At 41.0% G+C, this 15,736-nt stretch overlaps 3 protein-coding genes and 1 long non-coding RNA gene across 8 annotated transcripts; 3 read left to right on the forward strand and 1 right to left on the reverse strand.

The window, feature by feature from the left end:
* The first annotated feature begins 135 nt into the window (after nucleotides 1-135).
* On the forward strand, nucleotides 136-5,966 carry LOC124201060 (peroxidase-like). Its single transcript, XM_046597505.1, has 16 exons — nucleotides 136-1,636; nucleotides 1,733-2,188; nucleotides 2,265-2,559; nucleotides 2,635-2,864; nucleotides 2,929-2,974; nucleotides 3,044-3,138; nucleotides 3,228-3,260; nucleotides 3,345-3,541; nucleotides 3,654-3,888; nucleotides 3,973-4,318; nucleotides 4,386-4,542; nucleotides 4,620-4,704; nucleotides 4,789-4,877; nucleotides 4,954-5,152; nucleotides 5,214-5,316; nucleotides 5,387-5,966. The coding sequence occupies exons 2-16, from the start codon at nucleotides 1,744-1,746 to the stop codon at nucleotides 5,706-5,708; spliced, it is 2,877 nt and encodes a 958-aa protein (XP_046453461.1). The 5' UTR covers nucleotides 136-1,636; nucleotides 1,733-1,743; the 3' UTR covers nucleotides 5,709-5,966.
* Nucleotides 5,967-6,118: 152 nt separating this feature from the next.
* LOC124201064 lies at nucleotides 6,119-7,599 on the forward strand. The gene is made up of 3 exons (XM_046597512.1): nucleotides 6,119-7,146; nucleotides 7,216-7,344; nucleotides 7,411-7,599. The coding sequence occupies exons 1-3, from the start codon at nucleotides 6,192-6,194 to the stop codon at nucleotides 7,551-7,553; spliced, it is 1,227 nt and encodes a 408-aa protein (XP_046453468.1). The 5' UTR covers nucleotides 6,119-6,191; the 3' UTR covers nucleotides 7,554-7,599.
* A 457-nt stretch (nucleotides 7,600-8,056) lies between these two features.
* Nucleotides 8,057-9,743, forward strand: LOC124201063. Its single transcript, XM_046597511.1, has 4 exons — nucleotides 8,057-8,216; nucleotides 8,274-9,201; nucleotides 9,274-9,408; nucleotides 9,485-9,743. Exons 1-4 carry the CDS (start codon nucleotides 8,187-8,189, stop codon nucleotides 9,619-9,621), a joined length of 1,230 nt encoding a protein of 409 aa, XP_046453467.1. The 5' UTR covers nucleotides 8,057-8,186; the 3' UTR covers nucleotides 9,622-9,743.
* Nucleotides 9,744-10,729: 986 nt separating this feature from the next.
* On the reverse strand, nucleotides 10,730-15,638 carry LOC124201076. Of its 5 annotated transcripts, none has more exons than XR_006877495.1 (8): nucleotides 15,523-15,638; nucleotides 14,638-15,346; nucleotides 14,195-14,460; nucleotides 13,752-14,017; nucleotides 13,309-13,574; nucleotides 11,979-13,129; nucleotides 11,535-11,800; nucleotides 10,730-11,356 (listed from the first exon to the last, which is right to left on the reverse strand). It is a non-coding gene; the product is annotated as an uncharacterized LOC124201076 (long non-coding RNA). The 5 variants fall into 5 exon arrangements; XR_006877494.1 differs by lacking the exon at nucleotides 10,730-11,356 and having other exon boundaries at nucleotides 11,399-11,800; nucleotides 14,638-14,903; nucleotides 15,081-15,346; XR_006877493.1 differs by lacking the exon at nucleotides 10,730-11,356 and having other exon boundaries at nucleotides 11,399-11,800; nucleotides 11,979-12,687; nucleotides 12,865-13,129.
* Between the last annotated feature and the right edge of the window lie 98 nt (nucleotides 15,639-15,736).

The raw sequence follows: 15,736 nt of genomic DNA on the forward strand, positions 1-15,736 counted from the left end.
TTACGCAGTATTGTTTGATCCATCGGTCGCTATATCAATTTTCCTGGAGCGTCGATGACTGGTCGATTTGGCCAAAGAGCCTCGTCATTGTGGTTTCTCCCTTTCAGTTCTAAATTTGGTTCAAAGTTTTTTCACTGAGAAGATTTAGATTAAGCAAATCAGTTCAGGAGAGTGTCGGGTAAATTTGGCTACAGAAATGGTATAATCAAAATAGCTGCCGGGGAATTTTTATTCTGAATTTATTGCTGACTACATTGTTCGTCTTTGATCGATGAAATTGATTTGAATTACTGTGCCCACAAACCGGATTAGAAATTTGCGAAATATTTAGCCGGAAACACCTTGCCCTTGATGCGCCAACATTAATAAGATTGTCAATGCGGCCAAGTCCGGACCGTTACAAAAATCCGAATATTTCCGGACGGTGGGCTTCAGACCGTACCATCATTATCTATTAGTTCGCACCGATCCGTTCAACCTTGGATCTTTTTGTCAAAAACCAATTAAATGTAATTTGTTTGGGGGGAAAACTAGGGGAAGGGTGAACAAAATTTCCCAGTACATCATGTCTAGACTCGTTTAGACGAGGTTGTTGCTTAATTACAATGGATCCACGCCTACGCAAAGTTTGCAATTTTTTCGGATGGGAGCGTACCGTTGCGTTGACAGCCGCAGTCAACATATGCTGTTAACATTCGAAGAAGATCGTGACAGTAGAGCGAGCGACGCGTCTGGTTATTTTATGTTTTTTTTTCAGCCGCACAACCACAAACGGCCTGTTCTCATTTCCAACCGTTAACGGTTTCCCAGATGTAGAATTTTTTCTTGGGGTTTTTATTGGCCAAATGTTTCCCTACGACGGCGAAACATTGTCACCTGATATCTTGTTGGCCTTCTGGGATTTCGTTTGTTCTGCGGAAACGATAAGATTTTTATTTTCCTTGGACTTCAGCCATTGGCTGTCGTGTTTTCCAATTACATAACAGAAAATCGCTTATGTAATATCGTAATAATGGACTCGTTTATTTCTTTCCTGTGGCGACTCTTATTTTCTTCATGTATTCATTGGTCTTTATTTATTGATTCGTTTGCCTAATCTTTATTTCCCATGTGTATGATGTCGTTGGTATTGTTTTCTCTTCTTTGTCGAACCACGAACGCAGCAGTGGTCACGCCCTGTTTCACATCACACCGCCGCCGCTGATTGTATTCCATTCCGATTCATTTCAATTGGCATCAAAAGCCCCCCCCCCCCTTTTGTAATAGCGCGCTTGGTTGATTGCGCCTAATCGCTTTCACCCCTCGAGGAATCAGTGCAGCAACGTGAGCCAACCCCTTCGCAGCCAGCCCAGCAACGTCAAAGGAAAACCTCACGAAATGCCTGGACGCAACCTTGATTAATACGCACGAATCTGGACTTGAAAAAAGAAAAAAAGAACACAAAATAACCATGGCTGCAAGAACCTAACCCAACTGACGTAACGCGGATTGTATAACGTATAAATACGGGAGGAAGAGAAGGGTGTCCACCGCAGAAGGCGCTCAGAGTCGGCCGTTGCTGGAACAAGTGTCCAAGAGCTCAGAACCAGTCCCCAACAGTCCAGTGCCTTTTTCTTCCTCGTCATTTTGTTTTCAGGTCAGTGTTGTTGATGCATTTCATTTATTGCAGTCTAGACGCTGGATTATTACCTCAATTGGGATTTTCTTAAAATTTGTCTTAATTATTACACAGCTCGTGATAGTATGGAGTTACGGTGGCTGATTGGAGTGTCCGTTATGGGCCTGCTGCTGACCGTGGCCACCAGCCAGAAGTATCCTCAGCAAAAGTCGCCCGGTTATCCCAACGAACGGATCCCGCCTGCTAGATATTATTCCGACCGGCCCATTACGCAAGATGACTATATTCCCGTCAAGCCCGTCTATGGCTCCAATTTTCACGAGGAAGGAAATGATTACAAATATCCCAACAGCCATTTGGCCGGCGGAGGAAGTTACAACAAATACCCACCCAAGGATTACAATGTCCCGTTGAGTTATTGCCCAGAAGTTGGCGGTTTGGAATCGCGTTGCCGCCCGGCCAAAGATTGCGCCGTGTGGTACGACCTCGTTCGGAAGACTCCCGGAACTTCCTGCACGCTAGAAAACGGACAAGGCAAAGGCATCTGCTGTCCCGATCTGCCCTACAATGGTCAGTGCCTACAATTTGAATTCATTTGTATATTCCATTCCATTCCAATTCAATTTTTCGGGTATTATTATTATAGGCCGTCATGGGGTGCCGTTCAGTAAGCTGAGCTCGTGCCCGAAAGGCCTCCAGCTGGACCATCACCTTGACCGAATCAACGTGATGTCGGTGAACGAAGCCGTCGAATTGGGTAAAGTGCAAATGGTGTCCATGATCGAAACGGAGAAGCAACTCGTCCGCAAAAATATCCGAGTCCGACCCGGATCGCAGCGCCACACCCACAGTTGGGTCTTTTTCCACTCGACACCCGAAGCCGTTCGAATCAGCAACAGTTCACTCTACGGAGTTTACACGGCCCTGCAATTGACTAAAAGGTGATTTTCAAATGGATATTTTCATCATCTGTCTGGAATTTGGTGAAAATATTTAAATGTTTTTTAATTTATTAGATTTCAAATCAAACCGGAGCAGGTCGAATGCGCTTTGAACCGATTCGAACTGAAGGACACGATCATAGCCGACATGTGTCCCACCCATCCGGACTGCGATCACAAGACGTTCAATTCCCCGTTTCGAACGATTACGGGCATTTGCAACAACATTCATCCACCTGGCCACGTTCCTTGGGGTTTGCCGAAAACCCAATACCAACGGGCCCTCGCCCCAAATTACTACGACGGTAATGTCAAGGAAACTCAAGAACATTTCCAAAAGTAGAATAATTGATTCATGTTATCCAACAGGTGTCTGGATGCCCCGACGAGCTAAAAATGGTGGCCAACTTCCCCTGTAATTACTTCACATCCAATTTTACAATTTGATTTCACATTTCCTAATTATAATTCAATCATTTGATAGTCCCCGTTTGCTATCACTGTTGCTGGTTCGTGACCTCGACGTTCCCAGCGATACCGACACCACCTTCGTCATGCAGTACGGCCAGTTTGTCGATCGTAAGTGCATTAGTTTACAGTTGACTAGCAGTCATACCACAAACAATTGCGATTTATCATTTGCCAATTGTTTTTTGTTTGTTTTTCAGACGACATGTTGGAAACCATGGAATCTAAATCAGGTATTATTTCTTTAAAAAATGATTATGCAATGAGAGGGAACGCTGGGTCCAATTCTTAACATTATTCTCTGGTTGTTGTTTAAGCGAACGGATCGGCCGTGCCTTGTTGCACGGAAGATGGTGAATTCCTCGAAGAGAACGACCTTAGTCACGGCAAATGTATCCCCATCGAAATTCCCAAGGACGACCCTTTTTACGCCAAGTTTCGCCAGCGCTGCATGCAATTTGCCCGTTCCGCTCCCGCGTGTAGAACTGACGGCCGTCTCGGACATGTAGAGCAGGTCAGTCGGGTGTTGTTTTAGGGGGGGATTGACGAGGGCACGTTGTGAAAGTGCGGCTGATAATCGTTCGTTTCTGTTCTTATTTTGTTTTCGCTTTGTGATTTGATTGCAGATGAATCAAAACACTCACTTTCTGGATCTCTCGGGCCTTTATGGCTCCGACGATCAAGTGGCCGGCGAGTTGAGGACGTTTGAGAAAGGCGCCCTCAAGGTGTTTGCTCGCAAAGGCTACCACCAGCACGACATGGACTTGCATCCGCCCGACAACGACACGGACGTCGATTGCGCCTTGTCCAAAGCCGTGACCGGAATCCATCCACCTCCCGAAATCAAATGTTTCAAAGCAGGTATAGTACTAAAGAAATGCTGAAAAACCCAGATTGATTTGACATTGACTATATTTATCTTTGATGCATGTACTAATAATACAGGTGATAATCGAATCAACGTCAGTCCCTACATGGTCGCCTCGCAAACGGTTTTCATGCGGGAACACAACGGAGTTGCCGAACTGCTGATGGAACTCAATCCGCACTGGAGCGACGAGCGTCTCTACCAGGAGGCCAGACGCATTCTCATCGCCCAAATGCAGCACATCACCTACAACGAATTTCTACCGATTCTCATCGGACGGGAGAAGATGCAGGAGCTCGGCCTCTTGCCGCTCCAGCACGGATTCAGCCGCGATTACGACGAAACTGTCAATCCGTCCGTTTTGAACGAATTTGCCGCCGCCGCTTTCCGTTTCGGCCATTCCCTGGTTCCTGGAAAACAAGAGTAGGCATTAACATGTCTACATTATTGTGAATAGCTTGAAATTAATTCATTTTTAATTGCTATACAGCCTCATCAACCAGCGAAGAGTGAAGGAGCGAGACATTTTGTTGCGCCAACACTTTTTCAAGACGACAGAGACGTACACGCCCGGCAATTTGGACAAGTTTCTCATCGCCTTGGCAACGGTACCCGGCCAAAGGGTCGACACCTATTTCACCGAAGAGGTAATTAATAATATGAAAGGCTGATGTCGATTGTTTCGGATTGTTGTCTAGCCCAATCACCTCCATTCTCATAATAGATGACCAATCACTTGTTTGAAGAGGAGGGCAAGGGCTTCGGCATGGATATAGTTTCGCTCAACATTCAGCGCGGTCGTGATCACGGTATGTTCTTCTCATGAATAACCGACATGTGTGCCCATATACATAATGTGACTATCGATTCATTTCATGGTTCAATGATTATAGGTTTGCCTGGATACAATTCTTACCGCGAACTTTGCGGACTCTCACGTGCCAGAGATTTCCGCGACCTTCTCGATGTGATTCCTCCTAGGGTACGTCATCTCTTTGCCAGCAATAGCTACTAAGCGAAAAAATATGATTCAAAACTTTTGATTTTCGATTTGACAGATTGTCGAGAAATTCGAGTCCGTGTACGACTCTGTGGACGATGTTGATTTGTTCATTGCCGGTGTGTCCGAGAGGCCGACCAAAGGCGCCATGATAGGCCCCACCTTCCAGTGTATCATCGCCGACCAGTTTCTGAGGTTGAAACGGGGTGATCGCTACTTTTACGATCTCGGTGGTCAGTCCGGCTCGTTCACTGAAGGTAGAGAACCGCAAATATTTTTCGTTTCAATTTTTTAAGATCCAATTATTTGTCGTTCCAGAACAATTGGACGAAATCCGGAAAACCAGTTACTCGCGCATCGTCTGTGACAACAGCTTCGTCCAGTTTATTCAACCTCTTTTCTTCAAAGCCGAATCTGAACTGTAAGTTAATACCTAATTCCCACCGCCAATCAATTCGACCCGCAATCAACTGGGTTTGTTTTTTCTTTAGGAATCCCATCGTCAGTTGCGAATCCTTCGACTCGATTCCTCGTATGAATCTCTACCCGTGGAAAGAGATTGGCAATTCCGACTGGCAAATCGCCGAGGACGGCGTCAAATGGGCGCAGAATTGCGACTTTGAGGGCCACGACATTGACGCCCCTTTGAATCTCATCGACGGTGGCCAGTGCGGAAGGATATGCATCGACACACCCGGCTGCAACGCCTTCTGGTCTAAAGAAGGTTCCTGTTCTATCAAGAGCATCCCGGAAGGCTTCCGTCGGACGCATTTCATTGGCGGCGTTTGCGGAATTATTCCGTGGAAATTTTAATTTAAAATTTGTTTTCAAGCCTCCGAAAACCCTCATCCCTCAAGGCTTGCAAAGACAACATTTCCCAAATGAAGTTGTATGCAATTCGTAGGATTTTCGACTTGTTCCGTTCGGAATACTAAATTAACTTAATTTATTTTGGAAATAATGACGAGCTAGAGCTTCTGTTATTTGGTATTTTCGAAAGTAAGCCTAGCAATGTGTATAGGCATCGTTATTTAAAACAAAAATTAAACGTTTTCTCATCCACAGTGAAAATAATTTTTAAAAAAGGTTTTCAATTGTTTTCAGTCTGTCGACTTCTGATAACACGCGCAAGTTTGTTATACTATTGTGTATTTTATGACCTTCTTATCTATTAGGATGATCAATGGGGCGATGAGATAATTGAGTATCGGTTGCTATCGGGATATGAGTGAAATATGTTTGGATAATAAAACTAAATGACCAAGAGTCGACGCATTTCTTTGTAGAAGCAACAACATGATGAAAGACTCCTTTGCAACTTCACCCTTTCTGGGTGTTTTAATTTTATTCGGTTCAAGTTTCATCGCTACTGCCAGGAATATCGAATGGAACGATTTGAAAATTGCCAACGGCCATCACCTGGAAGTCGGCCGAGAATCCTGCGTGGAAGATTATTCACCGTGCACTTGCATCAACAGTCCTTCTTACGGATTGGAGATCATCTGTGACAGCGTCGACACCCAAACAATTCAACAAGTTTTCAGCCGGACCACCTCCAGCGATTTGTTCTCATTTCAACTGACAGTCCCTCCGCCGTCTGCGGGAAACGTCGTGGCCATTCCGGCCGATTTGCTGAGCGGCAAACGAGCCGGCAACATCCTCGTGACTTGCCCAGTTCCGCAGTGGCAATTGACGATAGATGCCGACGCTTTCCGTCCGTCCAGCGACTTTGCTTTCTTCTTCTTCAGCGCCGGATGCGATCAGAGTCAACTCGACTTTTCTTCCTTTCTAAATAGTTTCCTCAAATTGAGCACCATCTTCATCAGCCAGTCGTCCAACGTCCAAAACATTCACAATCTGCCCGCTCTGCCTAGTCTGACCCAACTGGCCATCACTTACAGCACAGGGCTGGACCAGATTGCCGATTTCTCCCGTCTTGGGCGCACTCAGCTGAAACGTCTCTGGCTCAATGGCAACCAACTGGGCGACCAAATCGTCGGCGACATGTTGAACGCCATCGCTTCTTCCCCATCGGCTGCTTCCGCCCTAGAGATGCTGTGGTTGACGACCAATCAGTTGACGCAGATTCCTACCCAGATGGATTCGTTCTCTCAGCTGATGCAGCTGGATTTGTCCAACAACAGTTTACCAGCACTCATTGCTAGTGGCTCTTTCGTTTTCAACGCTCCTGTCGATTATTTGTACCTGGAATCCGACGGTATTAGCAGCATCGAACCTGATGCCTTTCAAGGTGATTGCCCATTTTAATATAGGTTCACATCAACTTTGATTTCTTTATACTTTTTTGTTGATATACAAGGTGATTTTAGCCGAGGACAAATTTACCTTCGCTCCAACAGTTTGACCCGGTTCGAGGAAGCCGTTTTCAAGTCGCTACTGGAGCAGATGGTCGTCACTAACGGCGGTGGTCTAGTCAATCTCGAGTCTAGTAAGAGCCTATTCAATTTATTTGATTTATTTGATGGGAAATGTTTTATCATTTTTTGTTGATTAGACCCAGTGAATTGCGGCGATTGCCATCTGGCCTGGCTGATTCGCGACAACCCGAATTTGCTCAGCGCTGTCAAATCGGCCACTTGTTCCGATGGAACTCCGTTCGCATCTCTGAGCCCATCCATTTTCTCCAGTTGCCCGTAAAAACCTCCAATCATGCAGAGAAATAAACCAGTTATTCAATCTAGAACAATGAGAACAACAACAGATAATTATTTTATAATTCATCTTATCAACAGAAATCAACGGTCGCCTGCCCACCTATAGTTTCAGTTCCTGTTTTGAATGACACTCGTCTGTATGTGCGTGTCGGGCTAAAGACTGAACGCATTTTGTGGCTTTATCAATCAGCACGTTTGTTTGTTTGGTTGCTATCCTGCTGTAATTTTAAAATCCCCTCAACATTTCGTCATCGACAAATCAATTTCGTTATTATCGATCAGAATGGGAAATGTTTCTGTTTTCGGCTTCGATTTCTCAACTTTATTGAATGCAACTGGATTCAATTTCAAACTGCAGCGGGAATTACTTTAAATGTTACATTCGTCGGTATTTGCATTACTACACAAAGGTTGAATTTTAACGTTAATGTCAAAACCATTGGAAAATGTCGCTCATGTAACCTGTCAGATAACGAAATCTGTGAGACTTTGTTTAAGCAATGCTCATTATCTCGTTATCGTTGATGGAAAACGAGGCTTTATAATGAAGGTGAATCGTTAGTCGTCGTCGTGTGCCCACTGAGCTTCCAATTGTGAACAACATTTTCAATTCAAGATGCCAGCATTTCATCACTCTCTTTTGCAGGTTAGATTTTCTTTTACATAAAAATGGCATTATTTTTTAATTTATTGTTGCTATTAGGTTTTAGTACTCGGGTTTTTGTTGACGGCTGTTGTAGCCGATCCCCGCAGACAATTTGATACCAATGACGTAAGACCAACAGTACATAACAGTAAGGGCGCATTGCGCCAACAACGGGCTGCCTGCCCGGAAGATTATTCGCCTTGCCTTTGCGAATTGACTGCCAACGGGATCGAAGTCACTTGCGTCGATATTCCCGTCGCCGATATTGCCAACGTCTTTTACCGCACCCGAAACATCGACCTATACCAGGTCGTCCTGACGGCCTCTGGTTCGGGATCTGTCGATTTGCCCGCCGACCTCTTGAAAGACAAACGCGTTGAACGCATTTACCTGGGCTGCCAGGTCAACGCTTCCCCCAAACTCGGCCTCACTATTGCGCCTTCGACTTTTGAATTCACGCGGTTCAACACGACCGTCTTTGGCATCTTGAACTGCGATCTGGCCGGACAGACGGACATGCAATACCTGAACGATTTTTTAATTCTCAACACTTTGAGAATTGACGATTGCGATAACATTGAAGCCATCGAAAGCCTACCCACTTCTACCTTACCCGCCCTCAAGGAAATGATTGTCGTCAACTGCACAGGACTGGAAAATGTCACCTTTCCCGATTTGACTCCGGCCAGATTGGAGCTGTTGCAATTGGAAGGCAACGGGTTGACCGATGCGGCCGTCAACAGCATTTTAGTTTCCGTCGCCAGTTCCTCGTCGTCCAGTTCATTGCAGAAATTGGTTCTGTCAAATGAGTACACGATGACCAAAGTGCCCAGGATTGCTTCTTTTTCTAAATTGGCTTTGTATGACGTCAGTTTCAACGCCATCCCTTTCATGAGCCAATCAAATTTGATTTTCAACGCGCCTGTTAACTTGGTCGGCCTCAAAAATATCGGATTGACCGCCATCGAAGGAGGGGCTTTCTTGGGTAAGCCTGTGTTTAAGTAACGCAAATAAAATGTCTTTCTCTGTTTATCTTTTTTTACATCTTTTTGGGCAGGTGACTACTCAAAGGCATTTGTCTACTTGGAGAACAATAAACTGACCGAGTTTAGGGAGGACGTCTTCAAATCGATGCTGCAGCAGATGGCCGCTCAGCCTGTCGGTTCTGGAGGTCAACTTTTCGTCACTGGAAGTAATTTCAAAATTGATTGAGACTGATATGGCCGTATGTTGCTGACATGATATACTGACTCGCATTTTTCTATCAGATCCTTTTGATTGCGGTTGCGGTTTGGCCTGGCTGATTCGAGACAATCCAGCTCTCCTGCCCAGTATCAAGGACGGAGTTTGCGGCGGATTCTTTGGTTTCGAGGACCTCAATCCTGATTCCTATGCAAACTGTTAAATTGGGTCAAACTGCTGAAATTTATTTTTATAGAATTTGGTAATCCCCTTCAGCGTCTTGCTTTATTAATTACTTAAACATTATGGTAAGCAATATACGATTCATTCCTGTCAACATCAAAATTATTGTCTTTGATTATTTATCGACACTATTGTTCCCGTATCAGTTAGATGAATTTAGTTTTTTACGAGTTGGAGTTGACCCCCCACCCCCACTCTTTGCGGCTTCATTTTCGTTTCATAAGAAAAAAAATTAGTATTTTAAGCGGAAAAATTAAGAAAAGTTGATGGACTCTGTATTCACCCTTTTCTGAATCCCGTTGTTAATTACCTAGCTCTCATTAACTCCATTCCACTCATGTGGAATTTTGCATCAATTCTACTGGTACACATTGCTTGCTTGCTTGATTGTCTACGTTTAATAGTTTAGGAGATTTTTGTAAAAAAATAGTGAGTAGTCTAAAATTAAATTTTTCAGATGAAAAAAAATGCGTTTAGAACAGAAATTTCTTTATTAAATTTACAAAATCATGTATGTAATATTTTCCAACTTCATAAAACTTCCTTAAAAATTAAAAAAAAAAAGCCTTACCCCTGGTATTGAACAGCTGGCTCACGGCACTCTAGCACTTGACGCAAGGCACAAGGCTCATACCACTGGCGCAACTGTTCCCGATAGAGAAGCGAATTTTTGGTCATTATAAATGCATATTTTATCAGTTGAGTACATAATGTACAAAATATGGTTATTCTCACTATACTCACTCTTATTCCTTGCCAAGGTAATCTCCCTATGCAAATTCAATCAAGATGGTCTTGCCCTGTCTTGATTGACTGTATGTGCGAATTACAGCAAGTAAACCTGCTAAAGAATGAGAAAAACAAACAATAGTTAAATGGATCTGTTAAAACTTGCACAGAAAAAAAAATTGCGTCTAGAACAGGAATATCTGTTTATTAAATTTACAAAATGATGTATGTAATATTTTCCAAGTTAAAAAAACTTATTAAAAAATAAAAAAAACAAACAAAAGATTTACCCCGGTATGGAACAGCTGGCTCACGGTACCGTAACATAAGGCACAAGGCTCCAACCACTGGCACAACTGTTCCTCTTAGTTAAGCGAATTTTTGGTCATTATATATGCGTATTTTAATCAGTTTAGTCTATAACGGACAAAATATGGTTATTCTCACTATACTCAAACTTATTCCTTGCCAAGGTAATCTCTCTATGCAAATTCAATCAAGATGGTCTTGCCCTGTCTTGATTGACTGTATGTGCGAATTACAGCAAGTAATCCGCTAAAGAATGAGGAAAACAAACAAAAGTTAAATGGATCTTTTAAAACTTGCACAGAAAAAAAAATTGCGTCTAGAACAGGAAAATCTGTTTATTAAATTGACAAAATCATGTATATAATATTTTCCAACTTCAGAAAACTTCCTTAAAAAAAAAAAAACGCTTACCTGGGTATTGAACAGAAGGCGTGCGGCACCGTAGCACAAGACACAAGGCACAAGGCTCCAGCCACTCGGCCAACTGTTCCTCTTAGATAAGCGTTTTTTTTGTCATTATGTATGCGTATTTTATCAGTTTAAATAATGCACCATATGTGGTTATTCTCACTACGCACTCTTCTTCCTTGCCCAGGAAATCTCTCTAAGCAAAGCTAATCAAGATGGACTTGCCCTGTCTTAATTGACTAAGTGTGCTAATTACAGCAAGTAATCCGCTAAATAATTAGGAAAAACAATCAATAGTAAAATCACTTAAATGGATCTGTTAAAACTCTCACAAAAAAAATTGCGTTTAGAATAGAAATTTTTTAAATTAAACTTACTAAATCTTGTATATAGTATTTTCCTACTTCATAAAACTTCGTTAAAAATAAAAAATAAAAAAAGTCTTACCCGGGTATTGAACAGATGGCGTGCGGCACCGTAGCACAAGGCACAAGGCACAAGGCTCCAGCCACTCGGCCAACTGTTCCTCTTAGATAAGCGTTTTTTTTGTCATTATGTATGCGTATTTTATCAGTTTAAATAATGCACCATATATGGTTATTCTCACTACGCACTCTTCTTCCTTGCCCAGGAAATCTCTCTAAGCAAAGCTAATCAAGATGGACTTGCCCTGTCTTAATTGACTGTGTGTGCTAATTACAGCAAGTAATCCGCTAAATAATGAGGAAAAACAATCAATAGTAAAATCACTTAAATGGATCTGTTAAAACTCTCACAAAAAAAATTGCGTTTAGAATAGAAATTTTTTAAATTAAACTTACTAAATCTTGTATATAGTATTTTCCTACTTCATAAAACTTCGTTAAAAATAAAAAATAAAAAAAGTCTTACCCGGGTATTGAACAGATGGCGTGCGGCACCGTAGCACAAGGCACAAGGCACAAGGCTCCAGCCACTCGGCCAACTGTTCCTCTTAGATAAGCGTTTTTTTTGTCATTATGTATGCGTATTTTATCAGTTTAAATAATGCACCATATGTGGTTATTCTCACTACGCACTCTTCTTCCTTGCCCAGGAAATCTCTCTAAGCAAAGCTAATCAAGATGGACTTGCCCTGTCTTAATTGACTGTGTTTGCTAATTACAGCAAGTAATCCGCTAAATAATGAGAAAAACAAACAATAGTAAAATCACTTAAATGGATCTGTTAAAACTCTCACAAAAAAAATTGCGTTAAGAATAGAAATTTTTTAAATTAAACTTACTAAATCTTGTATATAATATTTTCCTACTTCATAAAACTTCCTTAAAAATTAAAAATAAAAAAAGTCTTACCCGGGTATTGAACAGATGGCGTGCGGCACCGTAGCACAAGGCACAAGGCACAAGGCTCCAGCCACTCGGCCAACTGTTCCTCTTACATAAGCGTATTTTTTGTCATTATGTATGCGTATTTTATCAGTTTAAATAATGCACCATATGTCGTTATTCTCACTACGCACTCTTCTTCCTTGCCCAGGAAATCTCTCTAAGCAAAGCTAATCAAGATGGACTTTCCCTGTCTTAATTGACTGTGTTTGCTAATTACAGCAAGTAATCCGCTAAATAATGAGAAAAACAAACAATAGTAAAATCACTTAAATGGATCTGTTAAAACTCTCACAAAAAAAATTGCGTTTAGAATAGAAATTTTTTAAATTAAACTTACTAAATCTTGTATATAGTATTTTCCTACTTCATAAAACTTCCTTAAAAATTAAAAATAAAAAAAGTCTTACCCGGGTATTGAACAGATGGCGTGCGGCACCGTAGCACAAGGCACAAGGCACAAGGCTCCAGCCACTCGGCCAACTGTTCCTCTTAGATAAGCGTTTTTTTGTCATTATGTATGCGAATTTTATCAGTTTAAATAATGCACCATATGTGGTTATTCTCACTACGCACTCTTCTTCCTTGCCCAGGAAATCTCTCTAAGCAAAGCTAATCAAGATGGACTTGCCCTGTCTTAATTGACTGTGTGTGCTAATTACAGCAAGTAATCCGCTAAATAATGAGGAAAAACAAACAATAGTAAAATCACTTAAATGGATCTGTTAAAACTCTCACAAAAAAAAATTGCGTTTAGAATAGAATTTTTTTTAATTAAACTTACTAAATCTTGTATATAATATTTTCCTACTTCATAAAACTTCGTTAAAAATAAAAAATAAAAAAAGTCTTACCCGGGTATTGAACAGATGGCGTGCGGCACCGTAGCACAAGGCACAAGGCACAAGGCTCCAGCCACTCGGCCAACTGTTCCTCTTAGATAAGCGTTTTTTTTGTCATTATGTATGCGTATTTTATCAGTTTAAATAATGCACCATATGTGGTTATTCTCACTACGCACTCTTCTTCCTTGCCCAGGAAATCTCTCTAAGCAAAGCTAATCAAGATGGACTTGCCCTGTCTTAATTGACTGTGTTTGCTAATTACAGCAAGTAATCCGCTAAATAATGAGAAAAACAAACAATAGTAAAATCACTTAAATGGATCTGTTAAAACTCTCACAAAAAAAATTGCGTTAAGAATAGAAATTTTTTTAATTAAACTTACTAAATCTTGTATATAATATTTTCCTACTTCATAAAACTTCCTTAAAAATTAAAAATAAAAAAAGTCTTACCCGGGTATTGAACAGATGGCGTGCGGCACCGTAGCACAAGGCACAAGGCACAAGGCTCCAGCCACTCGGCCAACTGTTCCTCTTACATAAGCGTTTTTTTTGTCATTATGTATGCGTATTTTATCAGTTTAAATAATGCACCATATGTCGTTATTCTCACAACGCACTCTTCTTCCTTGCCCAGGAAATCTCTCTAAGCAAAGCTAATCAAGATGGACTTGCCCTGTCTTAATTGACTGTGTGTGCTAATTACAGCAAGTAATCCGCTAAATAATGAGAAAAACAAACAATAGTAAAATCACTTAAATGGATCTGTTAAAACTCTCACAAAAAAAATTGCGTTAAGAATAGAAATTTTTTAAATTAAACTTACTAAATTTTGTATATAATATTTTCCTACTTCATAAAACTTCGTTAAAAATAAAAAATAAAAAAAGTCTTACCCGGGTATTGAACAGATGGCGTGCGGCACCGTAGCACAAGGCACAAGGCACAAGGCTCCAGCCACTCGGCCAACTGTTCCTCTTAGATAAGCGTTTTTTTTGTCATTATGTATGCGTATTTTATCAGTTTAAATAATGCACCATATGTGGTTATTCTCACTACGCACTCTTCTTCCTTGCCCAGGAAATCTCTCTAAGCAAAGCTAATCAAGATGGACTTGCCCTGTCTTAATTGACTGTGTTTGCTAATTACAGCAAGTAATCCGCTAAATAATGAGAAAAACAAACAATAGTAAAATCACTTAAATGGATCTGTTAAAACTCTCACAAAAAAAATTGCGTTAAGAATAGAAATTTTTTAAATTAAACTTACTAAATTTTGTATATAATATTTTCCTACTTCATAAAACTTCGTTAAAAATAAAAAATAAAAAAAGTCTTACCCGGGTATTGAACAGATGGCGTGCGGCACCGTAGCACAAGGCACAAGGCACAAGGCTCCAGCCACTCGGCCAACTGTTCCTCTTAGATAAGCGTTTTTTTTGTCATTATGTATGCGTATTTTATCAGTTTAAATAATGCACCATATGTGGTTATTCTCACTACGCACTCTTCTTCCTTGCCCAGGAAATCTCTCTAAGCAAAGCTAATCAAGATGGACTTGCCCTGTCTTAATTGACTGTGTTTGCTAATTACAGCAAGTAATCCGCTAAATAATGAGAAAAACAAACAATAGTAAAATCACTTAAATGGATCTGTTAAAACTCTCACAAAAAAAATTGCGTTAAGAATAGAAATTTTTTAAATTAAACTTACTAAATCTTGTATATAATATTTTCCTACTTCATAAAACTTCGTTAAAAATAAAAAATAAAAAAAGTCTTACCCGGGTATTGAACAGATGGCGTGCGGCACCGTAGCACAAGGCACAAGGCACAAGGCTCCAGCCACTCGGCCAACTGTTCCTCTTAGATAAGCGTATTTTTTGTCATTATGTATGCGTATTTTATCAGTTTAAATAATGCACCATATGTCGTTATTCTCACTACGCACTCTTCTTCCTTGCCCAGGAAATCTCTCTAAGCAAAGCTAATCAAGATGGACTTTCCCTGTCTTAATTGACTGTGTTTGCTAATTACAGCAAGTAATCCGCTAAATAATGAGAAAAACAAACAATAGTAAAATCACTTAAATGGATCTGTTAAAACTCTCAAAAAAAAATTGCGTTAAGAATAGAAATTTTTTAAATTAAACTTACTAAATCTTGTATATAATATTTTCCTACTTCATAAAACTTCCTTAAAAATTAAAAATAAAAAAAGTCTTACCCGGGTATTGAACAGATGGCGTGCGGCACCGTAGCACAAGGCACAAGGCACAAGGCTCCAGCCACTCGGCCAACTGTTCCTCTTACATAAGCGTATTTTTTGTCATTATGTATGCGTATTTTTGCGAGCCCGAAGGTCGAAGCTAATAATCGCATACGCAGAAAAAAAAAGCCATGTCACTTTGTCTGTCTGTCTGTATGTAACGCTCCATAGC

The sequence above is a fragment of the Daphnia pulex genome, chromosome 8, assembly GCF_021134715.1.
Source record: "Daphnia pulex isolate KAP4 chromosome 8, ASM2113471v1".
NCBI lineage: Eukaryota > Metazoa > Arthropoda > Branchiopoda > Diplostraca > Daphniidae > Daphnia > Daphnia pulex.

Excerpts from the sequence above, each read along its gene's own strand:
- LOC124201064 (XM_046597512.1), top strand. The coding sequence starts at position 6,192 with ATGATGAAAGACTCCTTTGCAACTTCACCCTTTCTGGGTGTTTTAATT. Across the intron at positions 7,147-7,215 it reads CGAACCTGATGCCTTTCAAG|GTGATTTTAGCCGAGGACAA; the intron begins GTGATTGCCCAT and ends TTGATATACAAG. Across the intron at positions 7,345-7,410 it reads TCTAGTCAATCTCGAGTCTA|ACCCAGTGAATTGCGGCGAT; the intron begins GTAAGAGCCTAT and ends TTTGTTGATTAG.
- LOC124201063 (XM_046597511.1), top strand. The coding sequence starts at position 8,187 with ATGCCAGCATTTCATCACTCTCTTTTGCAG. Across the intron at positions 8,217-8,273 it reads TTCATCACTCTCTTTTGCAG|GTTTTAGTACTCGGGTTTTT; the intron begins GTTAGATTTTCT and ends TGTTGCTATTAG. Across the intron at positions 9,409-9,484 it reads TCAACTTTTCGTCACTGGAA|ATCCTTTTGATTGCGGTTGC; the intron begins GTAATTTCAAAA and ends TTTTTCTATCAG.
- LOC124201060 (XM_046597505.1), top strand. The coding sequence starts at position 1,744 with ATGGAGTTACGGTGGCTGATTGGAGTGTCCGTTATGGGCCTGCTGCTG. Across the intron at positions 4,543-4,619 it reads ACACCTATTTCACCGAAGAG|ATGACCAATCACTTGTTTGA; the intron begins GTAATTAATAAT and ends TTCTCATAATAG. Across the intron at positions 4,705-4,788 it reads TCAGCGCGGTCGTGATCACG|GTTTGCCTGGATACAATTCT; the intron begins GTATGTTCTTCT and ends CAATGATTATAG.